A 27,731-nucleotide genomic window follows, 5' to 3' on the forward strand; every position below is an offset into this window, starting at 1 on the left:
GCAGGATGACCTCAAAGCGTGGGTGACCAACATTACCGCCAGTATTTCGGAGCACGAGGAGATTGCCAAATGGGGACAGCCCCAACCAACTACCTCATCCACCGACGAGGGCACGCGCCGCGACGGCAGCAAGGCAGACAACAGGTCCGAGCGAGGCGGCGAGCGCTCGGACCGGGCCGAGCGGATCGAACGAGCAGAAAAAGAAAAGGAGAAGGAAAGGGAGAGAGGCGAGCGATCGGAGAGGTCAGATCGAGGCGGGAAGTCGGACGCGAAGCGCTCAGAAAAGTCTGGTAAGAAAAAGTGACCCATGTGACAGATCAGGATTGAAGCGTATGAACTCCTCACAGGAGGCGGGGCCATAGACTGGTAGTGAACGCCCCCTCCTTCCTACGCCTCCAACACTGTCAACAAAGTGGTTGTGTTCGGATGGAAAGTGACACCCAGGACAGAAGGATTGACCCAGGCACACTTACAGGATGGACAGGACGGCTTTGGAGCAGGAGACGTCTTTCTCTTTCTCTCTCTCTTCTTCTGTGTCTCTGTGAGAACACGAGTCACCGACGCTCCACCGACGCCCCCTGTGGCTGTTTCAGAGAACTGCAGAGAGAGTTTCGTGCTGCTGACCCCCGGGCGGCGTTAAGGCCAGAGAGAGATGAGACGCGCATCACGCGAAAAAACGTAGCTCATTCTGTCCCATGTTTGTTTTTTCTATGAGATGAGCTGTATCTGTATGTATTTCTCGTCTGTCTGTCTTATCTACTGTATCTATCTGTCTGTCTGTAAGTCAGAGACATCCTACACTATGTCTTATTACTCCTCGGAAATCGAAAGAGAATTAAAATATTGCCAAAACGTTTTACAGACATGCAAACTTAGAGAAAGCTTTTTGTTGACTGTTTTCTCCGCTGTGTCTGATCTGTCTCGAGGAACTGAAACCGGTTTTACTTTTAAATCCAAACAGCACTGAAGTCACATTCATCCAAACTCACTGGATGAACCACACACAGCTCCAGTGTGCTGATTCAAGGAAGGTGGAAACATGATGATTAAAGACTAGAGAAGAGTAGATGGCAGACCACAGTGATGAAACAGTCAGGTGTAGACAGAATTTTTAATCATTGCTCAGAAATTTATAGAAATACATCCAAAGGCTTTAAATCTTAGACCACAAGCCTGAAAATTTCATCATTTTCTTACATTTTATGTTCAACATCTGCCCAAGAAGAGCATCTTCCCTTCATTTATATAGGGTTTATTTAGGACTGAAGATTTTCTCTTGAAGATTTCTGCTGGACAGATGGGTCACAAGGTGTTTAACAGTCTGGTACAGTTCAGAAAGAGACTTCGTCTGAGGGTGACCTCTGGTTCCCTGGGGCCTCATTCGTTAAAACGTTTTTTTCATTTCATTTGAATTCATGGTGAAAGACAAGTATAACAGCAAAAAATGATTCATGCATTCATAGTTTGTGTAACTCTTTCTTCTGATTTTGGCATCAGGATCTGTTTTCCTTAAATGACATGTTTGGCTTTGGTCATAAGCACAAAATCTGCACATGCATGTTTTTAATGAATGAGACCCTCAGTCTGAAATCAGGTCTCGTCTGCTCCTTTATTCTCTTACAACATCAGACTACTTGGACGGCGTTCTCTTTGATTTACTCACACAAATCTGTTGCATCCTTTTGTAAACAATTCAAGTTGTGTGTGTATGTGTGTCTGTGCGTGTGTATGTGTGTGTGTGTGTGTGTGTGTATGTGTGTGCGCTGCTGCTCTCCGCTCCCAGGGTCTCCATAGCTCTCAGGTTATTTGTGTTAGTGTGTGCATACCGTGTGCTTCATGTGTTAATATGTTTGTCCCCTCAGACGCCACCTCAGTCTTCCAGACACGTCCGATCCACAGTACAGACCTACACACACACACACGCACACACACACACACACACACACACACACACACAAACACACACACACACACACACTGAAGAATACAAGTCTGCAGGTTTACAATGTCAAAGGTTATCAACATGTTCCAGAGTATGAAAGGTCATCAAACTGTCCAGAATTAGACAGGAATGAATGAATCAGAAGTGAATTTGTGATGAACTGACTCACCATTGAGAATCAGGATCAGACTGACCAAATATCCAGAAAAAGAGGGTTAAACCGTCAGTCGTGACTTTGCATGTTTTGCTTGGAGAACACTCACTCGTCACAAGACGCTGGTCTTTGCAGCCCGCTGACTCGGCATCCACACGTTAAGTTTCCTGTAAACTCACCACGAAGCCATAAACGACAAGGAAACAGGGACAGAACAGGAAGGCGAGAATCGTCACAGTCTAATCAACTTGGGAATGCAGATGGGGAATTATGGGAAGCAAACGGAAGTTACTTTCCTGCCCTGGTGGGAGCATCCTGGTCAGGTCTGGGTCAGATAGCATTTAAAATCCTTTCAGTATCACTAGTCCTGTATGGAAATCTAGTTCTGGTGGTTCTGATTCATTCAGTTAAAGTCCAGCTGAAATCGTTGCTCCAGAATACATTAAACGTCCTGAGAGGGAAAAATCAGAAACCAAAAGGAAGAAATTTTGTATTTCAGGTGTTTTTGGTGTCATGATGGTGTTCCCAAGTCCTGCAAGAGGAGCTCAGGGAGCAGCTGACCAGGCAAACATTCCCCCACAGAAGAGCTCTTCCCTGAGCCTTTCTGTGGGGCGTTCAGGGCCTCCCACACAGTGGGTGAGGTGGTCTCAGCAGGGCTGTTCGGTCCTCACTCTTCGATACCACTGCTAACGAACCGCTGTCTGCCCACGATTCGCATGTTTGTTTACCTTGCCCCTCGTTCTTCTGCTGCCGCTGCAGGAGCTCAGCCTGCCAGCTGCTGTCAATCAAACACAGACACGCCCCTCCAGCTGCTGAGATGAAAAGGAGCTTTTCTGACCTTTTTTTCTTCCTTTTAATAATAAAAACTATTGACAGTAAATAACAAAAAAATGAAAAGGGATGACTAAACGTGATTTCAGTTGGACTTTAAATGTAAAAGTTTACATCTTCCTCATGAGCAGGTCATTTCCATGGCTGTAGAGCCCAAGAATCCCATTCAGAAGTCTGTTTAGCCAGGTTCATCACTTTCTCTGTTTCTTAGAAGTGTAATATTGAAGATCTGACAGTATTGTTATATCTGGCTGGTTTTTTAGGTTGTACTTTTATTCACTTCAGGATTTTAAATTCTGTCCTGACCTGTTGGTCTGTTTTGTGTTAATCATAAAACATGTCTTGAGAACTGTAACTTTCTTTAATCTTGTTTTATTTCAACACACTTTATGCATCTAAGTTAGGTGTGAATGCCAGATCAATGCAACCATTTACATGCATGTTGAACACAGCAAGCGAAGCCGGAGTTAAAAGAGGTGAAATTTGAATGAGCAAACCTTGTTTGTTCATCATAAATGAACACGCTTTGTTACCGTAGATGCACACGGGACGAAACATGAAGCAGGGTACAGCTAAGTCGCTAACAGCTAACATTACAAAACATGTTATTTGAACAGTTTCACACTGTTGACGGCAGAAGCATCCACATCATCACGACAGGCTGCAGTGAAACAAGTGTTCAGATTTGGTTAAAATGGTTTGAACGAGCTCGTCGGTACCCTGCCTGTCTGTGTGTGTCTGTGCTGCTCTGTTCACATCAACCTCAGTCTGTCGGCCGAGATGAAATGACGAATAAAATACCTTTTGGTTTATCATTAATGTTTTTATAGTCAGTGTTTTCTTTTCTCGCTGGAACCGCAGAACTGTGTCGTTGGAAATGTGTGAGTCTGGATGCAGATCTGCGTTTGCTCCGGCGCTCTGGAGAAGACCCTGAAAGCAGCATGTAGATCAGGAGACCATAAAAATCTGCAGTTAAATAGAAGGTGAAATCTTTACTTCTACTTTAGCAGCAGGAATCACTGATGCAGACATTTTCTGTCTGACACTGTTCAGTCATTTAGCTTCATTCTTTGACATGTTGCAGCTTGTTCACCTGAACCACGCAGTCGTATGCAGTATTATGCAGTAATATGGATTATAATTAACAAAGGATTGTTCAGGGGGTTGTTGTTAATGATGATGATGATGATGTCGTCCACGGTAGCAATGAACTGAGACTTTATGCAACTTTTTCTTTGCACTTGGGCCACTGGCCTGTTGCAGAATTGAGGCCTGATGGTCAGTGGTGTCGGGATCCAGCAGAGGGACCAGATCCAGAACGGTTCAGAATTACCATGTTCGGTAAAAGAAGCTTTTATTCAAGGCTGTTAAGGATCTTATGTTTGTGACTTGATTTTAACTCTTTTTTTTTTTTCTCATGCTCTTGCAAAGCTTACGTGGGTCGACAAGACCAGAAGTCCATGCGAAAGCTGAAACAATTAGTTAATTGATTGAGGGATCAAATTAATCAGCAGCAGTTTTAATAAACTATTTTATTGTTTAAGTTGTTTTTAATCAAAATCTGAAACTTTCTCTGGTTCCAGCTGCTCAAATGTTTTTTCTCTCTTTCATAACATCATAAACTGAAACCTTGAGCTCTGTGAATTTGTGATGGGGATTTCAGTTGTTTTGTGATGTTTTATTGACCAAATGATGAACTGATGAATCAAGTAAATAACCACCAGATTAATCCATAATAAACACATTTGTTAGTTGCAGCTCTGATTCATGCATCATGTTGAATTTGAGTTCTGTAAAGAACAGCTGTAAAAATCCTTCATCGCAGTCGACATACAGAGTGTGTTGAGATACCTCATCTTTTGTTTACATGTGACCAGGAGCTACAGGCAGCTGCCATCATGCTCATCGTTCAATAAAAAAAATGGCCGCTGCTTGTTTCTAAGCAGAATTACTTTGTTATTTTATTTTATATTTTAGCATTATTTGACATGTTTGAGGGCTGGTAAATTTAACCACACATTGATAAGAACATGTACAGTGCACGTGCAGAAATTAATTCACAAACACAAACATTGATGCAGAAATGGAAACTGTGAACACTTTTACACATTTCTAAAGCCAGTTTAATTCAAACTAATGCACACTCATATCAGTTTGTTTCTCTCTTTGCAGCCATCATATGCATACACACCTTAGCAGTTAGTGAGCCTCCATACCTGTTTGACACGTCTGCATTAACATGTGCAGCATTGCAAACTTCCTAAGTGTAATTTAAAACATCATGATTAGTTAGACACCTTAATTTGATTATTCTATGCAGTCGACATCTTTTTATCTTGAGATCGTTTTGGCAGCTACAGACCAGACCTACAGATCATATAGGACCACATGGTCTTAGCAAATCATTTGCAACATTTGGGTTTCACCACATTTGGACGATTCATGCAAATTAAATTTCGCAAGTTCCGACGAGCAGCATTCGCTTGAACTCACCTTTCTGCAGGACACACACAGTTCTTACACCTGCCAGAGAAAATCCAGTGTTGACACGACAATACTGAATATTTGCTGCCATAGTTTCTCTCCTCCCGGGACCCCAGAGCACCACTGTCTATCTGCCCTCAGCCTGTCTGTCTCTCTGTATGTCTGCCTGCCTGAAGCGACCTGATGTACAAATGTATTTGCTCTGAAGTATTTTCTGTAAAAACAAACAAGAAAATAAGTTTATCCATGGTAACACCTGGAAAACCGCCCCTTGTGTTTGTTATGTTGAACTTTTTTTCAGTCTGTCTTGAAGTGAGATTGCTGATTTAAGCAGAGTTGAAACAAATCCACATCTCCTCCACACAAACACATCAGGACAAAGAGGTTGCATGAATGATATAGTCTCTATTATGGTACTGCTGTGCATGTCTTGAAGCCCCATCCCTCCACTATGCAATCACTGTAACATACCAACACAAACTACCAACACTGATAAGGATGAATGAATGAATCAATAATTTATAAAATGATCAGAACCAACTGCGAATCACTGGCTCTGTACAGTCCTTTCTTTGACTTGTTAAATACAAATTGTGATATTGAAAGATAATGTTTGTTTGTGTCTTTTTGTGAAGCAGACGAGTGAAGTCTGGGGTTCTGCAGGCCCTTTGTGGGCTCCATGAGGACCACAAAGTGGAGACGGTGTTCATTTGGACTAAATTTGACCAAGGATGAGTTAATGTTTAGTACTTTTGGTGTTCATGACTGAAACAGTTGAGACACAAAGGACTGCCGCTTTTATAATTAAGTTAATTCTACTAAACTGCTAGTACACAGCTTTAAAACTAAGAAAACATGTAAGTATATGATTACCAGGTGTACGTTTGTATCTGTAATACCACCCTAAGTAGCCTGGATGACACTTTTGCAAAAAGTTTATTATTAAGAGAATTATTCTGACCTGTGCTTGTAATGAAACTGGAAGTGAAACAGTCCCAGTTAAATCACGTTCAATCAAGTTCTAACAAAAGCCTGAAATGGTAAGTTTCTCTGTCCTTAATTTTAATCTCAGTCACCGAAAAGAAGAAAGAGTAGGCGACATGTTGTCTGGTTAAACAACATTTGCACAGTCGTGGCTTTTTATTTTACTTTAGTGGGGTGTCTAGGTGTTTTATTTTGAAATGTAGACGGAATACCGGAAGCGGATATGGAAGACGGAATCATTTCAGGAGCGCACAGGATGCATGTAGGACAGCGAACGTTAAGTTGAATACGGAAGAAATATTGTTGTTGTTGTTGTTGTTAGTCCTTGTGACGCGGGTTTAAGTTATTATTTGGGCTAAAAAATGAGCGACGAACTGGCGGAAACATCGAGCTGAGTTTTTAATTTGACTGAAGAAAAATGGAGGCGAGGTTCGGCAGCGAAGTCGCGTCAATCGTGGAAGTCGCGATCCGGTCGACCGTGTCTGTTTTCAGGGATGTTTGGGCGAAAGAGGCGCCAAACGCGCAGTGGGAAGAGGCGAAGTTCAGCCAAGTCCAGGACATAGAGAAGTGTCTGGTGGTTCAGATCCACAAAGTGTTCACGGAGTGCTCCTCGGAGCTGTTCGAAGAGAACGAAGCTCTGCGGGCCAGAGTGGAGCATCTGGAGGATGTGCTGCAGAGGAAAGCCGGGCAGCTGGAGCAGGAGCTGGAGGCCAGAGTGGGCCAGCTGGTCAGAGAGATGGAGCAGCTGGAGAAGGATCTGAAGAGCATCAGTGGAGGCGGCAGCAAGGCCCAGGAAGGCCCGACCCACATCGTGCTGCAGGACGGCTCACTGATGGGTGAGGGGCAGTCATCAATCAACCGGTCCGTCATTGATTAGCACATGAAAATCAGCCAGAGTTTAACAACATCACCTGTGAGCTGCGAGCAGGTTAACCTTTAAACAGTGCGTGCAGATGAGGAGGCTCTCAGTTAACAGTTCATTGATCCTGGATTAGCAGGTCAATTATGGATTACTTGATTAGTCTGCAAATACCATTTATTTACATCAGATTTCAGAGACCCAAATTTATTTAATTCACAGTGATGCTCCAGCAAATGTGCACATTTGAGAAGCTGGAACAAGAAATATTTGGTCCAATAAATCAAATTTCTCTGTGTGCCAGTTAATTTCTACAGGGATTAATCCTTCATTTCATGAGTTTTTACTCCCTGTAGCAGACACATCGTTCTGATGGTGATGAATAAATTGATGTTGCTGTGACAGTTTGTCTCTCTGTATCTTGGACCACAGGAGCACCAGTGTTGTCCGTCTCCACCAACCCTGCTACCCCCCTGGTTGCTGGAAAGGAATCCGCCTCGAACCCTCCACCGGTTCCGGCAGGAAGCGCAGAAGCCGTTCTCAGCTCCACAACTGTATCTGCGACTGTCCCTGAACCTGCAGCAGCCCCCGTGATGTTTGTGGGCAGAGTCAGCTCTGCTCCCACGATGCTGCTGGTGGGTGCCGGCCAAGTCGTCACCCAGCCCCCCGCGCCGTCGACGGCGACACAGCTGATCCTCAAACAGGCAGCCTCGCTTGGGTCTACACCTAAAGACGTCCCCGGTCCAGAGTCCAGCAGCGGCAGTGGCGTAGGCTCAGCACAGGAAAAGGTTGGGTGTTTGTTTTTGTCAGCTGCAATCACAGAGTCAGCCTCATCTCAGTGGTGTTTATTTCCCACGCTGGGGTAGAAGCAGTGTGTAACAGGCTGTGTGATTAGTGTTGCTTTTTTAAACCAGATTATTTCCTTTTGCATCACAGAAATCTGTGGAAGAGGCACCTCCAGGGAGACCGAGGAGGACCAGGAGAGCAACTTCTAAAGCCGAAGAGGGTATGATTATCTTTCACACTGTTGCTTCTTACAGGAAGTGGTCGTAACATTAAAGTTTGGGAGAGAACTTGAATAGGTAGAGAAATCCAATGATAACAGACTGATTTTCTTCTCTCCATTTCTAGTTTCCACTGACAACAGCACTGAAGAGAAACAAAGCAAGTCAGCTGGAGTGCAGGGAAGACGGCCTAAAAAGAAAGAGGCACAGGCAGTGAAGCGGTTCTCCTGCGAGCACTGCAACGACACTTTTCACTGGAAAGGTGAATTAAAGAAACACATGAAGGTCCACAAGGAGCCGTTTCCTTGTGAGCAGTGCGGCAGAAGTTTCCTTGAAAAGAAGTCTCTGGAGAATCACCTTTTGCGTCACGAGGCGAGTAAAGCCCCGTTGCCCTTCCCCTGTCCCCGCTGTAAACGATCGTACCGGAAAGAGCAGTCGCTTCAGAACCACCTCAAGCGTCACCAGCGGTCGAAACCACCGAAGCCGTTCGCCTGCGATCAGTGTGGGAAAACATTCAGAATTAAACAGTCTCTGGAAAACCACCTCTTACGCCACGAGAAGTGGAAGCAGATGCTAAAGTGCCAGCTGTGCGACAAGACTTTCAAGTCGTCGGTCCAGCTGAAATATCACGTCGCCGTGCACTCGGAAGAAAGACCGTACAGCTGTGCAACATGTGGGAAGGAGTTCAAGAGGAAAGACACCCTTCGCTTCCATCAGATGGTTCACACGAACACCAAAAAATACAAATGCACAATGTGCGAGGAGACTTTCAAATATGCCCACTCGCTGACCGTGCATAAGAGGAAACACACAGGCGTCACTCCGTTCATATGCACTCTGTGCAACAGGTCGTACAGGACCGGCACGGCTCTGAAAAGACACAGCGTGGTCCACACCGGGGAGAAACCCTTCACCTGCCACATATGTGGAGCGAGGTTCAGCCTGAATAACAACCTCAAGAGGCACCTTCGTATTCACACGGGAGAGAAGCCGTTCACCTGCCAGGAGTGCGGCAAGAGCTTCTCAGACAACAACAAGCTCAAGTCCCACATGCTCATCCACGGCGCCAGAAAGCCGTTCATGTGCGACCTGTGCGGGAAGACCTTCCTCTTCAACTGCAGGCTGCTGATCCATCAGAGGTACGTGCACGCCGACCAGAACGAGGAAACGGACGGCACGCAAAGGTTTTTCCAGACTAGAAAGAGAAACAAGTCTTCGGTTAAACCGTTCAGTTGCAAAATATGTCTGAAAGGTTTCAGCACGGCGAGCTCTCTCAAACTTCATGAAAGAGGCCACAGCGAGCAGAAGGAGTTCAACTGCAGCACGTGTGGGAAGTCTTTCCATAACAAATACTCTTTCGGGTATCATCAGAGAAGCCACGTTGGGGAGAAGCCCTTCGTTTGTGACGTGTGCGGGAAGAGATTTTTCCACGCCGGCAGTCTGAAGCAGCACGAGCGAATTCACACCGGTGAGAAACCGTACAAGTGCGACCAGTGCGGCAAGGCCTTCAGAACCGACGGCAACTTCTACCGGCACCTGCGCATCCACACGGGAGAGAAGCCTTTTGAGTGTTTGTACTGTCACAGGAAGTTCCACCAGTCCAATCAGCTCAAGTCGCACCTGCAGGTCCACACCGGACAGAAGCTGTACTCGTGCCAGCAGTGTGGCCGCGGCTTCTCCGATTCAAGGCAGCTCAAGAAGCACAGCTGTGACGGCCCGTAGGCGGCGTGACGCTGAGGGCGTTCTCCAGCGGGACGCTCAGCTCACCAACACACAGGAGACGTTGGGTTGGTCTCGTGAAGTCCTGAATCAAACAGACGTGTGTCGTGTTGTGTTTGGTGCAGTTTACTCACCAAACTGCAGTTTCCAGTCCTGAAAGTCTGGTCAATCGTTGTGACCATGAAGTAAAAATTGCTTGTGAAAGCTTCACAGTGACAAAGGGAAGCTGGTTCGTCTTCATATTCTAAACTTTGAGCTTTTGTTTTGGCTCTCACTTTGCATTTCTCTTGATATTAACGCATTAATCAGGAGTAATAATACTGTCATTGATAAAGCCACAGCTCTACTCTCCTTCAGAGTATTCACAGTAGAGGTTAGCAGCGCTGCTATAGTTGCTGGTTTTGCTTTGTTTTGTTTTGCTTCAATAACCTCAGCTATTAAAACACAAATGCTTCTGTTTGCCTTCATAAAACATGGAGACCAGTCAGAAATCACAAAGTTGTCCACCTGAAACCCAAAACAGATACTGAGTGTAAGATAACCTGTAAATGTCTTAAAGATGATAAATAAAACAAAGCTGCTGGTTTCATGATGTGAAGCTGTGTGTTAGGACTTAGTTTTAGTCGCTGAAAATTACTCTTGTTCACCAGCTGAGTTGATATTAGCGTGAAAATTAAGGATTTTTTTGCCAGCTGTTTTCTATTTATGTTTTGTGATTTCTTAGTAATTAGATATAATGCCATTAAGATAAGAGAATTATTTACAAACTGAACTGATGAAGTGACTTTCAAATGCACAGTTCTGTATATGTCACTGTATATTTTCGTTTGTTATTGCAATTAAAAAGGATTTGCAGTCGAAGCAACTTTAAGAGTTTTATTTTGAAGTAGGATTTTACTTTCGTGCTACTTCCGCTTCCGGAACCATCGGCGCTGACTCTCCTGCCCTGCCGCTACTGTGAGAGTCAGCCGTCCACTTTGACGGGAAAATGTCAGAAAACTTGGTGTTTTATTCAGAAACAAAGTCCATCATGGAGACAGCCGTGAAGACCGCGGCTGATGTCATCGGGAATTCAAAGGAAGAAGGTTCACTGAGGAAGTTAAGCGTGAGGCGGCAGGTGAGTTAGCAGTTTACGGTACTGATGTACGTGCATAAACACATCGATGATCAGACACTCGGTTTGTTAAGGGGGTCAGAAATGCTGCAGCTGGGGGAGATGGTGCCGACAGAGGCGACGAGACGCCAAGCGTCGTAAACATGGCGGACTGTCATGGCGTCACATAAAGTGAGCAAGCTAAACTGGTCAGTGTTGAGTTCTGAGGGGAAAATAAAGATATGGATGCCTAATAAGGAGGACGCTGGCGTATAAATATTGGTGCCGGCTCTTTTTCTGATTTTTAAAAGTACGTTTTTTGTTTTGTAGTAATGGCGTCTGGTAAACAACAGAGTGCGCTAGCGCACCCTAGTGATATGGAGGATGTACTGACGGCCAAAATTGAACTCGTCTGCATTTCAGTCCTGGATTTATCATTTCTGTAATTAGAAATATGTCTTCCAGTGATGATTTATGAATCAGTTTATTTATCCATATCTGCACCAAACTGCTGCCTGTCTTGTTGCAGTGATGCACTCTCTCTTCCTCATTTATCACATTTCTGTTAAAGCTTAATGACTAAAGACCAAAATGTAACTCTGCTGTATTTATGTGACTGCTAATGATGCCATGAATGACAATATGTCACTCACAGGGGCCATTATTCTGCATGTGAAGTACCTCTACTTTTGATACTTTAAGTGTATTTTTCTGATACTTTTACTGAAGTAAAGAATCTGAATATTTCTTCAACCACTGCTCCAGTGTCTTTGCATCACAACCAGCGGATCTTAAATAATGAGTTTAATGTAAAAGTCTTCTTGCTGTTTGTCTTCTTTTAATTTCACTTTCATGTAGCTATTAAGCACCATAAAGACCTTTAACATCCAATACTTTTATCTGATAGATATTTATAAGTGGTTCTTTATTCTGATCCTCTCAGCCAGATTTCGACAACATAGTGGAGATGTTGGCACGGGAGGCGACGAGAAAGATCGACACCGTTTTCTCCCAACTGTCCTCGATGCTGCGCAACGAAAACAAGACCCTGAAGGCCAGAGTGGGACAGCTGGAGGACGAGCTGAAGACGATGACTGAAAACTTTGAAGATGCCAGAATGTGGAGAGAAAACGTCCTGAGCGGCTGCCCGGTCCTGTTCGAGCAGAGCGGCCTGATCTTCACCCTGAAGCCGTTCGGGAAGTTGAAAAGAAAGACGGATAAATTAACGGAGGGAGTCGAGGAATCATCGCCTGCTGCTGGGATGCAGAGACGACATGATGCTGGTGAGTTTCCACTGAAGGAAAAACCCACCACAAAATATTATCCCATTAAATGCTTATTGCAAGTCCTTCTGGGAAAGTGTGTATGATTAATACTATTATTATAATAAGAAGAAATATACTTTATACTGTCATTACACACAGATGCATACAAGTAATCAATAAATCGCTGATCATCCAATAACAATAAAGCAAGTTTCCGAGTCACAATATGATTTAAACACAGATAGATAAATATATGAACAACATGAACACTCTCAAAACTTATAGGACAAAAATAAAGGTTAACATTTGATGCTCAGCCTTCTCTGCAGCTGTGAAATCTAAACTTTTCCTTAAATTAGACAGAATTTGTCCATTAACGACTCATTAAATCACACAAACACAAAGAGAAATTACTGTTTTTCAAACACAGTGCAACACATTTATTGGCTGTTTAATTTCTGAAGATCTGATCTGAAATCTGTAAAATGTTAATGTTGTTGGCGCCTGTAGCAGCCGTAAAGACTGACCGGACAGTTTGTATTATTACTGGGAACAGAATATCTGCAGTATTGTCAGCTGATTCCTGTTTTCTTGTTCAGATGGTGGAGAAGCAACGAAGGAGGTGAACTCTGAAGCTCAGTCACCAGCCAGTAGACAAGGTGAGATTTGAGATGGTCAACCTAAAGTGATGCACATTAATACACAGGAATAAAGACTTTGAATAAAGTATAAATGCAGTCAGAATATATCCATGTTTTCTTTGTCCTTTTATAGACAGTAAGTATGTAATTTTGCAGAGACACCAGCATAAAGCTGCTGGCTGCTGTTCCTCTGCATGTGTGCATGTGGTAACGCTCATCTCCTCTGTGTAGACGCTGCACAGGATTATACCACAACAACCACAGAAGAGTCTGAACACCCCGACGGCCAAAGCGCTCAGGAAGCAGCCGGCAGGAAGAAAGGGAAGGTGTTCGTATGCAACGTCTGTAACAAGAGCTTCAGCCGGCAGTTTCATCTGCTGAAGCATGCGAACACTCACAAAGAGCAGCGGCCGTTCGCCTGCGACCAGTGCCCGAGAAGATTCAGGAATACGGTGACTTTCGAGCACCACCTGCTGCGACACGAGGAGAGGAAGCACGCCACCTTCAAGTGCCAGCTGTGCGAGAAGAAGTTCAAAACAAAAATGCACCTGAAGACTCATCAGCTTGTGCACACGGACACGCGTCCGTTCGTCTGCTCCACCTGCGGGAAGGGCTTCAAAACGAAACACAACCTGCAGGCTCATCAGGTCGTTCACACGGTGGAGAAGCTGCACAAGTGCTCCGAGTGCGGGGAGAGTTTCAGGTATGCGTTCACGCTGCAGTGCCACCGCAGCGTTCACACCGGTGAACATCCGTACAAATGCACGGTGTGTGGAAAAGCTTTCATAAAGAGGAGATCGCTCAGGACGCACCAGTCCGTCCACAGGGGGAAAATGTTCACGTGTGAGACGTGTGGAGCAGGTTTCACCCTTCAGCACAACCTGAAGCGACACATTCGCATTCACACGGGCGAAAAGCCGTTCAAGTGTAAGGTCTGCGGGAAGAGTTTCGTTCAGCACAACAAGCTGAAGGCTCATATGCTTCTTCACGGCGACTCCAAGCCATTCATGTGTGACCTGTGTGGAAAGACTTTCCTCTACAACTGCCAGCTGCAGAAACACCAGAAGGTGACTCACGACGAAAGACACGGGCGGGTCATCAGGAGACAAACCCGAGAGCGAGGTAACCGCAGAGTCATCTACCGACGGGACCGAACGACCGTGGACATGACGCCGTTCAGCTGCAGGACCTGCCGCAAGGGCTTTGACACGGCGAGTTCACTGAAGAGACACGAGCTCATTCACACCGGTCACATGCAGTACAGCTGTGACACATGTGGGAAATCTTTTTTCTACAAAGCCACGTACGACTACCATCAGCGGATCCATTCGGGGGAACGGCCGTTCGCTTGTGACGTCTGCGGCAAGAGGTTCATCATCCTTCAGGCCCTCAAGTCCCACAAACTGCAGCACTCTGGAGAGAAACCGCATGAATGCGAGCAGTGCGGCAAAGCCTTCAGGATCTACACCAACTACCTCAGACACTTACGGATCCACACGGGGGAGAAGCCCTACGAGTGTGAGGTGTGTGGTGTGAGGTTCAGGCAGCTCGGACACGTAAAGTTCCACATGCAGGTCCACACAGGAGAGAGACCCTATTCCTGTAGCAGCTGTGGGCTTGGATTTTCAGACTCACGGCTGCTCAAGAAACACAACTGTACCGAGAAACAGCAGAAAATGTTAGGAAACACGCTGACTACGTCCTGAAACTGAGCGACTGGTGATGAGATGCAGCTGTGATGGTGGTATTTCCTGTCAGGACAAACACACAGTCCTGAAATCTGTTCAGAAACCGCCGTTGTTAGCTGAACTACGTGACTGTCAGAGGGGATTTTCTGATTCATTGTGCTTGAAAAAAACACTTGCTTTGAAAGCTAAATTCTGACCGGTGTTTTAAAGGATTAACAGGCTTCTTGTTGTTTTAAAATTGTTTCTAGAGTTTCAGTCTGTGTCAAAACTTGAAATGTGTAATTGCAAACACTGAAGTCTGTTCTGCTAAAGATAAACAAAATACTGAATTTGAATAAAAGTTAAAATTATGATTCTTGAGTCATTATTCTAAAAAAGGATGACTTTGACGACGTTCCTCTCCATTAAATACAGGTAACTTCTCCTAAACACATCAAATACTGTATGTTAGTTTATTTTATTCTAGTATCTTTATTTTATTTTATAATCTTTCTTTCAAATTTCATTGACATGTCATGCTCAATGTCAATAAAGGAATCTTGAAATAGGCGCTTTTATGCCTTAAGTTTTTTGTATTTTTATATATATATATATATATATATATATATATATATATATATATATATATATAGTGTTGTAGTTTTTGAGTTTGGCCACTGGAGGGCAGTGAATACATGTTTCTAAATGCATTGATGTCAGCGGTGAACTGAACCAGCGTCAAGGTAGACATAATGCCATACGAGTGCTTCCTCTTAAATTTTCAAAATAAAACAACTTAGAACTAATATACTAGGATGTACTGAAGCTCATGTAGTATGGTGTTTACTAATTTACTTATCTTCACCTAGAGTTGAGTGAGCCTTTGTCATGTGCATATAACAACTTTTGGCTACTCTCTCCACCTCATGTAACGTTGCCATCAAACAAGACAATTTTAGGACTTTTATTACTGCGCTCTTCAACGAGGGCTGAAGCTGATGTGAAAGAACAATATGAGCCCATTTCTTATTCAGCTTGTGACCAGCATTCAGTGTGAGGACGTGGTGTTATGAGTGGTGAACTACTAAATAGGACTCAGTGAGTATACGTGCTTTTATTTTGAAGAACGTGAACTGGGAAGAGGAAAACGGGATCCGTGTTGTGAGCGGTGCGAGTTTTGTTCACCACAAAGACAGTATTGTGGCAACTAAAGCTGCTTGTTTCACTGCAGAATTGGTGAAGTGGGACAACACTCGTAGCGGACTTCTTCATTTGTCGGGATGTCACATTTGGAGGCGCAGGTTGGCGCAGTTTTGGAGATCATGGTCAGTGCGACCGTCGCAGAAATGACCAAAGTTATCGGCGGCTCCGACTCAACACGTCCAGATTTGTCATCGTGCAGGGCTGAAAACACGCTCGGCTCCTCGGCTGAGACGGTACGGTCACGTTACGCCGCTGCTTTCTGTGAACGGGTCGGTTAACGTTACATCCTTCTTGTCTGGCGTCCAGACGATCAGCTGATCATAGAAATAGAAGAGCTAGCTTCTTGCTTTGGTTAGCTTTCAGCCACTAAACTCAGAGAAGCGGTCAGTGCGGGGCTGCTGTGCTGGGGGGGCGGTGCGTTCAGGCTCAGTGAAGTTCAGCTGGTTGATTTCGGTACAAAAACAACCGAGAAGAATCCATGTGAGCGCCATGTTGAGCAGGACAGCAGGTCCAGCTTATCTATCTGCTGTATGTCTACACACGCTTCAGCCACAGGTGTCACGTTACCTGCAGGATCGATTCATCCGTCGATATTCACAGTCACACACAGTGTTGGGATCATAAAGACACTTTGCAGTGTGATGGGAGTCATTTCTCATAAATTAGTCCGATTCTCGTTTTATTAAACACTTTATAATGTTATGAAACAGCAGTTCATTTCATTTGAGGAGCTCAAACCAGCAGAACTCTCCCCATTAATGGCTCCATTAAGGCTAATTATTGATCAGAACTGTTATCGACTCTTCAGTTTATCAGATAATTGTTTCAGCTCCAGAAAATCTGATGCATTGATTAAACTGCAGGACTGAAAGCAGCAAACATTAGCTCCACGTGCAAACGCTGCTTACATGTTCATGCATCATTAATAACTCATAATACTGTAACAAACTGAAAGTAGTGGGTCAAGTACTTTAAGAACAGCTGCTGATGCTACTGATAGTTTTTACTGGATGTTGGACTATTTTTACTGCGTGATGTTATTTACATGTAAGTAATAGGTCTGAACTGTGTGATTCACTTTGTTCCCACGGGGACAATTAGTGTGATTGTTGTTTGGATGCAAAGGATTTCTATTCATCATCATCTGTGCAGTGTTTCTGAGAAGTAAAAAGTATTTAGTCAGCCACCAATTGTGCAAGTTGTCCCACTTAAAAAGATGAGAGGCCTGTAATTTTCATCATAGGTACACTTCAACTATGAGAGACAGAATGAGGAAAAAAAAATCAAAGTTCATCTCACTACTTTGTTGTATACCCTTTGTTGGCAATGACAGAGGTCAAACGTTTTCTGTGAGTCTTCACACACTGTTGCTGGTATTTTGGCCCATTCCTCCATGCAGATCTCCTCTGGAGCAGTGGTGTTTCGGGGCTGTCGCTGGGCAGCACAGACTTTCAACTCCCTCCACAGATTTCCGCTGGGGTTGAGATCTGGAGACTGGCTGGGCCACTCCAGGACCTTGAAATACTCCTTACGAAGCCACTCCTTCGTTGCCTGGGCGATGTATTTGGCATCACCGTCATGCTGAAAGATCCAGCCACGTTTCATCTTCAACGCCCTTGCTGATGGGAGGATGTTTTCGCTCAAAAAAAAAATCTCACGATACATGGCCCCATTCATTCTTTCCTTTACACGGATCAGTCGTCCTGGTCCCTCTGCAGGAAACCAGCCCCAAAGCATGATGTTTCCACCCCCATGCTGCACAGTAGGTGTGGTGTTCTTTGGATGCAACTCAGCATTCTTTCTCCTCCAGTTCAGTTTTTACCAAAAAGTTCTATTTTGGTTTCATCTGACCACATGACATTCTCCCAATCCTCTTCTGGATCATCCAAATGCTCTCTAGCAAACTTTAGAAGTTCCTGGACGTGTACTGGCTTAAGCAGGGGAGCAAGTCTGGCACTGCAGGATCTGAGTCCTTGGCGGTGTAGTGTGTTACTGATGGAAGCCTTTGTTACTTTGGTACTTCGGCTCCCTGCAGGTCACTCACTAGGCCCCCCCGTGTGGTTCTGGGATTTTTGCTCACCGTTCTTGTGATCATTTTGACCCCACAGGGTGAGATCTTGAGGGGAGCCCCAGATCGAGGGAGATTATACCGATACCGAGTTCAAACAGGTGCCATTAAAACAGGTAACGAGTGGAGGACAGAGGAGCCTCTTAAAGAAGAAGCTACAGGTCTGTGAGAGCCAGACATCTTGCTTGCTTCTTTGTAGGTGACCAAATACTTATTTTACAGAGTAATTTACCAATTAAAATGAGAAATGTGATTTCCTGGATTCTTTCCCCCCATTCTGTCTCTCGTAGTTGAGGTGTACCTGTGATGAAAACTACAGGCCTCTCATCTTTTTAAGTGGGAGAACTGACTAAATACTTTGTTGCCCCGCTGTGCATGTTACACCACCAGTTATTAAAAATTACAAACTACAGTTTATAATAGTGTGTAAATTAGCTCAAAGTTGCATATATTTAATTTGTAATTACATGAAACAAAAGTGTTAAAAACAAGTTAAATTGATAAAACAATTCCAAATGACCTTTTTACTTTACATGACGTATAGTAAGATATAAAACATAATTAGAATAATAGTAATAATTGTTCTCATAGTAAGAAAATGAGATAATCATAATATTGTTAGTGCATCATCTTCTTGTCATCATTTTACTATGTCCCCCTAAAGTTTATTACAGGATTACCGAATTCTTCCTCTGATTATCTGGACAGTCAGTTCATTTTTCACCCTTTGCTATGATGTGTGATCAGTATTCGTTTAGTGCAGTAACTTGATCTGTGCCGCTCCCATCAGGTGATCCAGTTCAGCGTCTTCATGGCGTCTCTGGCTCGAGAAGCTGTGGAGAAGATCTGCCAGCTGTTCCATGAATGTTCCTCTCTGCTGCGGTCAGAAGTACGTCCTTCGCTGCGTTGGTATATTTGTGTCATCTTGGGAAAATCTGTCTGCAGTCAGACAGTTTATTGTCGTGTCACCGATTTCTGTGTAAAAAGCTTCGGTTTGTCTTTGCAGGTGACACAGGGAGTAGCAGAGACTGAGGACCTGAGGAGGAGGCTGGAGGTGGCAGAGATGGAGTTGAAGCTGGTGCTGGAGGGCAGCGGAGGCCGGAAGGATGCGGAGGGGCTGACGGAGGGAAGCGGCAGAGCGAAGGAGGGCAGGAGGGCTCCGACCAATGGAGCAGAAGGAGAAGCTGTCCAGAGCCAGCGCTCAGGGAGGAAGAGCTGCAGAGGTGATGAGTTCATGCTTTAGTGTGTTGATTTTCTTATATTGAGATTATTAATAGAAATAAAGGGTTAATTTGAATAAATAGGCCCGTTCTTAGTCTTTCCTGTCACACAGTGGTGTGCTGTGTCGCCGCTGGTCTTAGTCTGATGAAAGTGAAACTGAATACTGCTGAACAGCTTTCTGATTTGTTGCAGTTGTGGCTGGTGGTGACGCTGGAGTGAAGAGATCGCCTATAATTCACCTCTGGAAAGGCAGAACCTATGAGGTAAAATCCTGTCTTGTCTCATGCAGATGACCTGACTTTTTAATCATGAAGCCGTGAGTGTAAATAAATGGATTCCTAATGCAATACGCCAAACCAGAATATCAGATGTCAAAGAATGAGATCTGAGTTGTTTTTTAAGTGTAAAGGATGAACCACATGGCCAAAACCTTGATTGTTACACCCAGATATGATAAATGTGGACGTTAGTCTGCTGCTACAGCAGCCTCCAGTCCACTGGGAAGCCTTTCCACAGAGTTTTAGAGTCCAGCTGCAGGGATTCACTCCCATGAGGCCCAGAACTGATGTTGGCTGGTTTGTAATGTTGGTACAGAAGTGTCTTCTTCTAAACTGCTGCCACATAGTTGGGAACACACTTTTGTCTGAAATACCATTGTATGCTGTAGCATTAAGATTTCCACTGAAAGCGTACCGAACCATGAAAAACAAACCAAGACCAAAAGCACAAGAAGGTTTTGTCCATATCCTCTCATCCTCTCATCCTCTCAGGACAGCGTCCAACCTGTGATAATAAAGGAGGAAGGATTGGAGGCGTTCACTGACCAGGTGTCCTCTGATTCTGGTCAGTACAGAGATGAGCCGGGCCAGGACGATGGCGACGACCCAGACTACCAGGTTATTTTGTGTTATTTGTATGTGTGTATTAGTTTATAACACAGTGTTTCCCACTCATAGAGTTCACTTCTCTGGGCCGCAGCGGCCGCCAAAGTATATTTGGTGCGACTGTTTAATGCAGGCGTACTTATGCCGTTGTTTTGAAAAACTTGTAAGTGCGCCTTCTTGGTGCCAATGTCATTTGATACCTCACTGGTTTTAGAGAAGCAGGACAAGCTGGTGTGTGTGCGGCTCAGAGGCAGAATCAGGCGACTCCTGGGCGGACTGTACTTACCTGACCGGCCCGTGTGTGGCCCCTGTCCCCTTCTCTTGACTGGGCAGCCTGGACTTGCTGGGCAAACTCCCCCTGATGCTCGGCAGCTGGCATCTGCGTTTGCGATGATCCTGCGGGGCTGGGTCCTCCAGCTCCTGTCTCAGTGGGCTCTGGGCCACTCAGTAGCCAGTGGCTCTAATAACTGATAAGGAGGACTGCAGTGATGCTGATGCACTAACCTACTAGCCTGATTTTGTGGGAAACGCTGCATGTAACGTTTTATGTTTTTCTGGTTTGTGTTTTCCTTTATCATGTGAAGAATTTAGCACACATTCATGGTCTGACTTTTCATTATTAAGAATGGTGTCTTCAATTGCTCCATGTGTTAATGAGAGTGGAAGTGAAGGCCAGTTTGCGTTAACTACACCTGCTAATGGTGTAGTTCATCACACAGTCTGGCCTGTGAATGCTGGCATTAACACCAGCCCACCATGGCCAGCAGCCAAAAGCAAGAAGAGGATGAGTGGGTGAAGGAGATTAATAAACAATTTTTTAAATGTTCTTGTTAGTTGGAGCCAGAAGATCCAGACGACGGTGACCCAGGATACACCACTAGACCTAAACGTGTTGTAAAGCCCAAGTCCCATCGAGGCCGAGCGAAGAAGGAGAGTCCGAGTCAGAACCAGCAGCCTCTGAGCTGCAAACACTGCAGGAAAACCTTCAGCAAGCTGCTGCAGCTCAAAGCCCACCAGGCCGTCCACGGGGCAAACGCAGAGAAGCCCTTCCACTGCTCTCAGTGTGGCAGAGGCTTTTCTTTCCAGCGCAGCCTCAACGCACACATGCTGCTTCATACAGGTGTGTTCAGCTTTATGTCAGATTTCTCTCAAAATCTGTGATAATCCAGCACAGGAGGACCCCACAAGACGCTGAGAGACCAACAGCCCTGACAGATTATCACTTTGAAAAGTTGTTATTGTTAACTATGGTGTGAGATGTTCCACTTTTTTTACCAGCTAGTTGTTAACGTGTAAAACGTAAATGTAAACAGAATTCCAACTGCCAACAGTTTTCTCCATGTAGGAACATCCTGTTTACCTGTGGAATGTTCCAAACAGGTGTTTTTGAAGCATTCCTCAACAAGTTGATGAGTTGAGCCATTAAACACAGTTTTTGCCTGGAGTTTGCCATATACAGTTACTCTTACAATACTCATTACTCCTGTATACAGGTGAGAGACCCCACACCTGTGATGTTTGTGGGAAGGGTTTCACCCTGAAGCAGCTCCTGAGGAACCACCAGCGTCTCCACGCTGAGGTCCGGCCGTTTCGCTGTGAACAGTGTGGAAAGAGCTTCTACCGAGCTCACGGCCTAAAAATGCATCAGATGGTCCACACAGGAGAGCGAGCCTATAACTGCCAGTACTGCAACAAAAGCTTCACAATACAAGGCAACCTGCAGCGCCACCTGCGCATACACACAGGGGAAAAGCCGTTCAGGTGCGACACTTGTGGCAAGAGCTTCAACCAGGCCGACACTCTGAAAGGCCATCAGCGGATACACACAGGTGAGCGTCCCTTCAGCTGCGAGACCTGTGGCAAATGTTTCACCCAGAAGAGCGCCTTGAAGATGCACCAGAAGACGTCTCACTCGGGCGAGAACTCGCTGGCATGCGTGGCGTGCGGCACCACGGCGGCCTGCGTGGACTCGCTCCGCAAACACCTCCAGACGCACGCGGCGACTATTCCGTGCACGTGCGTGCTCTGCGGCCGGCGGCTCAGCTCCATCACCGACCTGCGCTCGCACCAGCAGCACCACACGGTGGACCGGCCTCACAGCTGCGGGCTCTGCGGGAAGAGTTTCAAGTCGTCCAGTTACCTGAAGATTCACCTGAAGACGCACAGCGGGGAGAGGCCCTTCTCCTGTGACATCTGTGGTCGCCTCTTCACACAGCACAGCAGCCTGAAATCACATCAGGTACAGTACGTTTGCACCTATTAATGTGTAATGGGCAGTTTCAGCAAAAGTAAAGTGAAAAGATTTCCTCATCATGTAGTTTGCTGGTTTGTGTTTGAGCAGCGACTCGTTTCGTTACAGATTCACATATTATTTGCTTTCAAAGTGATAAACTGGAAATGATTAGTAAAAAACACGTCTACGACAACAGATACACAATGGTGCTATATCATAAAGAGGAGCTCACAGACTTGATGTTATGATGACAGATTTTTAGTATTTAGAAGTAAGCAATTTGATCAGAAAACTCAAATATAATTACGTTGTATTATTCATGGACCAATATTTAATTTACCATCTAACCTCATGTTAAACCTTCTCGCTTGTCACAGTGAAGTACTGCTCTGATCTCTAACAGCTGCACTATCGATATTTTTATCAGTGTTCAGTAACATCGCTGCACTGACTCTGCTAAATGTGTTTGCTTATTTCTGACAGCAGGACTTGAAGCTCTGTATTGTGAAAGCATTTTTAATATTTGGTTACATTTTTATGTATGAAACTTTCCCAAAAATGGGAACAAACATGCACCTCCACAGGTGAACAGGTGGCTTTCATGAGGCTGAAACAAACAGGGTTTTTTTTTGGTGAATCTTTGGGGAAACATGAAGCACAGTGTGGTGTAAATCTGTGTGCAAGCCTTGATTTTATGACAATTTTAATGATTTTACTTACACTTTTCCTTTTAACCGTCCTCGTCAAAGGTGGTCCACACGGGAGAGAAACCGTTCAGCTGCGACACATGTGGGAAATGTTTCAGCAACACGGGCAACCTGAACAGACACCAGCGTATCCACACCGGGGAGAAGCCGTTCAGCTGCGACACGTGTGGACGCAGCTTCAACCAGGGCAACAGCCTGAAAGCCCACCAGCAGATACACACCGGGGAGAAACAGTTCATGTGCGACAAGTGTGGGAAGAGTTTCTCCTATCTGAGGAACTTGAAGGACCACAAGTGTTTCTACATCTGAAGCTCAGCTGTAATGTGACACCTTCCCTGGTGGCAGAGTGGATGGAGTCAGCTTCCCTTAACCTGCACAGGAGTGAGATGAGTGGGTGGATAAGAAGAAAGAGTTTGCAGGGAAAGTGGTTTTGGTGATTCTGAAGTTGGGTTTACCACAATAGTTTTGTCTCACTGTGAAGTTGTCCTCGAGAGGCGGTGAGGATAGACGCCGCGTGGAGTTCAGACGAGTGGACAAATAAATTCACAGCCTTGAGTTGAAAAGGTGGAGACGGTTACTGTGTACATTATCAGGCTCAAAAGAAAATGTGACATGCGTGGGAATAACTGACTTGCATTTCCGAAGTATCCTGGTGTGACTGGAGGAACTTGTATTTCATGTACTGAGAACCTTTTCCTTCTTTATTTGAATATATTTGTAGCAGAGTTCGCTGGCTGAAAGTTCAGAAGAAAGCTCAGAGCTTCCTAAAGTTGTTCAGCTTGTTGTTAGAGGTGGGAGGTGAACTGGTTTCATCACAGTGTCACGGTCTGCAGCGACATGGCTCTTACAATACTGTCATCACCGTGCTAGATGTTTTAATGTAATGAAATGCTTTAGTGTGGCCGCGTTAACAGGCAGGTAGAGGCCTCACTTAAATTCACAGAGCTGGAGTTCACGAACTGTTTCCTGATGAGTAAAGCACAGCAGTTTCTCTGTTCTCTGCAAGAACCAACGCAAAAGTCTTCATCTACTCCGGTCATGAAAAGGTGAAGTCCAAGTGGATTAACTTAACTTAAATAATATCTCCACCACAAGTGGGCTGCTTTGATGGCCCACACAAAGCAGGATTCGCTTCAAAACTGAAGCTCTGGGATGAATCCATACAACATGTTTTGCCATTTTTATGTTTTTCTCTTTATTTTGCTCGTTAGCCTGTTGAATTTGGCGTTAGCACGTTCCACAGCCGATGTGGCTAGTAGCATCTATTGTAGATCCACATGCTGGAGCAGTGTTGGCATATTTAATACTGAGGGACAGTCAAGAAACTGAAAACATTGAGCCTCATTTGAATCCTTTTTAATAACCAGAGCAGCAGGTCGGGTGTGGGAAACGTTTTATTTTCCACGTTGCTTTTCCCATCGCCCGCCACACTTCATCCTGCAACACCAGCTCAGCTGGTTCTGTTGGTACATTCTCCTCTGCTGTGTGCTGCGTCAGCATGTATGTCTGTTGATGCCCTGTGTTAATGTACTTGATAGACATGCCCCATGGTACACTGACTGTTGCACTTATATACTTTGAGTTTTCTGCCAAATAAATGCTGTTGAGATGTCTGATCCTACCCCTGGTCTAACTCTGAGAATGAATCACATTACATTATCAGCTTCATCAGGCCATTTGCAACACTTCACGGCCTGGATCGTGGGTGAGTCTTGACCTTGAGCATCCATCAACTCCTGCCTGGACAGATGTCCGAGTGTGTTAAGCTGCATGCATGTAGGAATAGCATGGACGTCTGCAACACAGTCACGAGAAGCACCAATCTGTTCTGTACACCTACGAGAGTCTTCAGAGTAGTCAAGGAAACCGACTAGCTGGCACATAGACTTAACTTGAACCTGCTCTTGGATTCATTCTTGACAACAGATCAGTGTCAGTGTTGGTCCTGCCAGGTCATAAATAACGTCATAAACATACACTGACAAATCTGTCAGCCAATGATGCCCTGTAACACTGAGCTTCACTCAGGTAAGGACAGATGTTAGGTGAAATGTGGGCATTCTTGACCGAGAATGGCAATGAGTCCAGCTAGACAGGGACTCGCATGACACCATAGGAGGGCCAGGAAAAAGAGAGAATTAAGGCATTTGTGAGGCAGTTTTTTTATGCTCTACAAATGCCTCGGTGCGAGACTGATCCCACCTAGCTCCAAATGGATCATCCAGATAGACAGCTTTGTGTGCAGAATACTTACATTTAAATTCTCTCAGATTTCTTTTGAGCTAAGTTTGACAATGCATTTATTATTTTTGTTTTATTTCAGGAACACTTCTATCATGCTGCAAGCAGCACAGGATACATGTCTTGGCGTCTGAAAACTGTCCAAGGAAAGATTCGTCGTGGATCTCCACTGCCACCAAATAGCCCTATGGACGTTTCCCAGGGGGGCCCAAATCTTCAAAGGACTGTTGATGTGGAAAGGTAGCTCATTGGGGATGCTTGCCAGGAGGCCATGTCTTTGCTCAACCATACCACGGACAACTGTGTGATTTTCCAGAGGATGAAAGAGACATTTCAGCCTCGTCAGAAGCTAGTCAGTGACCCAGGCAGAAGTGATCATGTCCTCTCTACCTTTCCAAGATTCCTGGATACACAAGGACCGGGAAGTTAGGAATTCTGTTTTGAATAGTTGAAATTTTTAGTAGCAGTTGTTTAATATTTCCTTTCTTAAAGGTGGACCAAGACTTCAGTCTCATGTTTGATGACGGCTCATCCTCCAGGGATTTGACATTTGTTTTTGCTTGCTGTCACAGCAGTTTGCAGTGACAGTTGTTTTATTAGCCCTTATATATAATAAAAATGAAAGAAACGAGTACCTTTGACAGTCTCAGCTGTCTTTGTTTATTCTTGTGCATCTCTGAAACTCGATCTACTTTTGGAATAAATATAAACAATTGATGGAAGACTTACAAATCTTATGATTCCTCTCTGTTTTAATTTCAACTTAAAGAATTCAATTCTGTAAAAGGACAAAATAAATGTCATGTTTTGAAAGAAATTTTGTCAATGGCATTCATTCTTAGAATAATTTTAACACTTGTGTGGATAGCCTGACACTGAAGCGACTAAAGCTAACACTAACCAGGGTGTAAAAAGTGTCTCAGCAGTGTTACTTGTCGAATCATGTAGTGTTAATTTAACTCTGTTCAACGAGTTAAAGGTTGAACTCTCACACAGTGTGAAATGTTTAACTATTTCAAAAGTATTAATTTAAATCTAGATAGAGTGTGAAGCTATATAAACCCTGAAAAAGTGTTGAAATCAACTCTGTGGGAGTTAATTCAACACTGGACATTTTGCTGTGCATTTCTGCACCTGGTTTACATCAATGAGTGCGGACTTGATAATATAAAGATCTGCCAGTACATTATCGGTTGAATTAACACCTCTTTAACAGAATTTCATCAAAAACTGAACACCTCATTAAGACGCTCATAGCTTTATAGCCTCTTGTATAGTTTTGAAAACTACAGATTCATTAATCATAAGATGAACCTGTTTTCGTTAAATCCTGAAATGTTGACTTTGTGGAGACGCGATGCTTTTACAACAGCGGCCGTGAACACTGGAGTGTGAGGAGAATGAACGTGTGGAAAGGTAGAGGAGGTGCTGAGAAAAAGCCAGATCTGCCATCTGACAGCCTCCATTAGACGGAGACTGGGCTGCAGATTGGGGTTAACTGATGCAGATCAAGCTGATACGGCACACCAGCAGCTGCTGTCTCATTCACTGTGCAGCGCTGCTCGGGCTGGAGCTTTATTGTTAGAATATGAGATGTTGGATCAAGATTACATAACAACTGTGACTGAGCAGCAGTAAGGTCATTTCTGCTTCTTTTTACATCTTGTTAATGAGTTAATTAGTTAAGGAACCCATTTCTGAAAAAAGAGGTTTAGTTAGGCACGTTGGAAATAAAACTCAATAGTTCAACTCACAAAATCAAAATGACAACATCAGTATCAGAATCAGAATCAGAATTGGCTTTACTGGTTCAATAAACATGTAAGGAATTTGACTCCTGTTTAAACAAAGGGCAAGTTAAGGATGAGTTAAGCAGTAGTTAGTCAAAGGTCATAATCGAGACTTAGTAAATCAAAATTAAGGCTTAATTCCTCATAATTCTGACTTTGTGGGCTCTATTTTGGCGACGTGGTGACTGCTTTATAGCCTCTTGTATAGTTTTGAAAACTACAGATTCATTAATAATAAGATGAACCTGTTTTCATTAAATCCTGAAATGTTGACTTTGTGGGCTCTATTTTGGCGACGTGGTGCAGATCACAGCCAGGAGCACGATGCCAGATGCAGTTTTTGAACTTTTCGTGGCTCGGCTCGGCCCGGCTCACCTGGTGTACCTGTACTGCACTTGTACACGGGCTGACTTCAGAAAGAAGACATCATTATAGATTATAGGTGAGCATGTTGGAGGCTGTGACAGTTATGCCCCTCAGCTCAACCCATTCAAAGTATACAACCCCCTGCTGTTTGTATTTCCTGTTTTTTTGGTGGAGTGGGGGGGCAACAGTAACAGTGAGCAACAGCCCAACATGAGCAGTGAGTCAACAGCAGGAGGTGCCGCGATGTCAGGGTGTATGTGGTAAATCTGCAGCCTGTATTACATCATATGAAATGAAAAACCTTTACTACTGAGGACTTTCTATGACTCTGTGGTTGCATCTGCAGTCTTTTACACAGTTAGCTGGGGCTGCAGA

At 44.5% G+C, this 27,731-nt stretch overlaps 4 protein-coding genes across 6 annotated transcripts in view; all 4 read left to right on the forward strand.

Moving 5' to 3' along the window:
• Window positions 1-304, forward strand: part of LOC121608872 (spectrin beta chain, non-erythrocytic 4-like) — a 59,497-nt gene extending 59,193 nt beyond the window's left edge. For both annotated transcript variants that reach the window (XM_041940281.1, XM_041940282.1), the window contains exon 42: window positions 5-304. In XM_041940281.1, coding sequence (XP_041796215.1) covers window positions 5-304 — 300 coding nt within the window. The remainder of the gene's footprint in view (window positions 1-4) is intronic.
• A 6,348-nt stretch (window positions 305-6,652) lies between these two features.
• LOC121609058 (oocyte zinc finger protein XlCOF6-like) lies at window positions 6,653-10,832 on the forward strand. Its single transcript, XM_041940578.1, has 4 exons — window positions 6,653-7,231; window positions 7,687-8,042; window positions 8,191-8,260; window positions 8,386-10,832. The coding sequence occupies exons 1-4, from the start codon at window positions 6,814-6,816 to the stop codon at window positions 9,978-9,980; spliced, it is 2,439 nt and encodes an 812-aa protein (XP_041796512.1). The 5' UTR covers window positions 6,653-6,813; the 3' UTR covers window positions 9,981-10,832.
• A 100-nt stretch (window positions 10,833-10,932) lies between these two features.
• LOC121609059 (gastrula zinc finger protein XlCGF57.1-like) lies at window positions 10,933-15,163 on the forward strand. 2 transcript variants are annotated; one of them, XM_041940579.1, is made up of 4 exons: window positions 10,933-11,094; window positions 12,014-12,353; window positions 12,935-12,994; window positions 13,208-15,163. In XM_041940579.1, exons 1-4 carry the CDS (start codon window positions 10,966-10,968, stop codon window positions 14,680-14,682), a joined length of 2,004 nt encoding a protein of 667 aa, XP_041796513.1. In that variant the 5' UTR covers window positions 10,933-10,965; the 3' UTR covers window positions 14,683-15,163. The 2 variants fall into 2 exon arrangements, with proteins under 2 accessions (XP_041796513.1, XP_041796514.1); XM_041940580.1 differs by having other exon boundaries at window positions 12,018-12,353.
• Window positions 15,164-15,823: 660 nt separating this feature from the next.
• Window positions 15,824-25,899, forward strand: LOC121609060 (gastrula zinc finger protein XlCGF26.1-like). Its single transcript, XM_041940581.1, has 8 exons — window positions 15,824-16,079; window positions 18,705-18,803; window positions 18,921-19,137; window positions 19,328-19,398; window positions 19,906-20,031; window positions 20,854-21,139; window positions 21,513-22,258; window positions 23,002-25,899. Exons 1-8 carry the CDS (start codon window positions 15,924-15,926, stop codon window positions 23,266-23,268), a joined length of 1,968 nt encoding a protein of 655 aa, XP_041796515.1. The 5' UTR covers window positions 15,824-15,923; the 3' UTR covers window positions 23,269-25,899.
• Window positions 25,900-27,731: the final 1,832 nt, after the last annotated feature.

The sequence above is a fragment of the Chelmon rostratus genome, chromosome 7 (genome assembly GCF_017976325.1).
Source record: "Chelmon rostratus isolate fCheRos1 chromosome 7, fCheRos1.pri, whole genome shotgun sequence".
Taxonomy (NCBI): Eukaryota; Metazoa; Chordata; class Actinopteri; order Chaetodontiformes; family Chaetodontidae; genus Chelmon; species Chelmon rostratus.

Excerpts from the sequence above, each read along its gene's own strand:
- LOC121609059 (XM_041940579.1), top strand. The coding sequence starts at position 10,966 with ATGTCAGAAAACTTGGTGTTTTATTCAGAAACAAAGTCCATCATGGAG. Across the intron at positions 12,354-12,934 it reads GCAGAGACGACATGATGCTG|ATGGTGGAGAAGCAACGAAG; the intron begins GTGAGTTTCCAC and ends TTTCTTGTTCAG. Across the intron at positions 12,995-13,207 it reads GTCACCAGCCAGTAGACAAG|ACGCTGCACAGGATTATACC; the intron begins GTGAGATTTGAG and ends TCCTCTGTGTAG.
- LOC121609058 (XM_041940578.1), top strand. The coding sequence starts at position 6,814 with ATGGAGGCGAGGTTCGGCAGCGAAGTCGCGTCAATCGTGGAAGTCGCG. Across the intron at positions 7,232-7,686 it reads GCAGGACGGCTCACTGATGG|GAGCACCAGTGTTGTCCGTC; the intron begins GTGAGGGGCAGT and ends CTTGGACCACAG. Across the intron at positions 8,261-8,385 it reads AACTTCTAAAGCCGAAGAGG|TTTCCACTGACAACAGCACT; the intron begins GTATGATTATCT and ends CTCCATTTCTAG.
- LOC121609060 (XM_041940581.1), top strand. The coding sequence starts at position 15,924 with ATGTCACATTTGGAGGCGCAGGTTGGCGCAGTTTTGGAGATCATGGTC. Across the intron at positions 19,399-19,905 it reads GGAAAGGCAGAACCTATGAG|GACAGCGTCCAACCTGTGAT; the intron begins GTAAAATCCTGT and ends TCATCCTCTCAG. Across the intron at positions 20,032-20,853 it reads GCGACGACCCAGACTACCAG|TTGGAGCCAGAAGATCCAGA; the intron begins GTTATTTTGTGT and ends TGTTCTTGTTAG.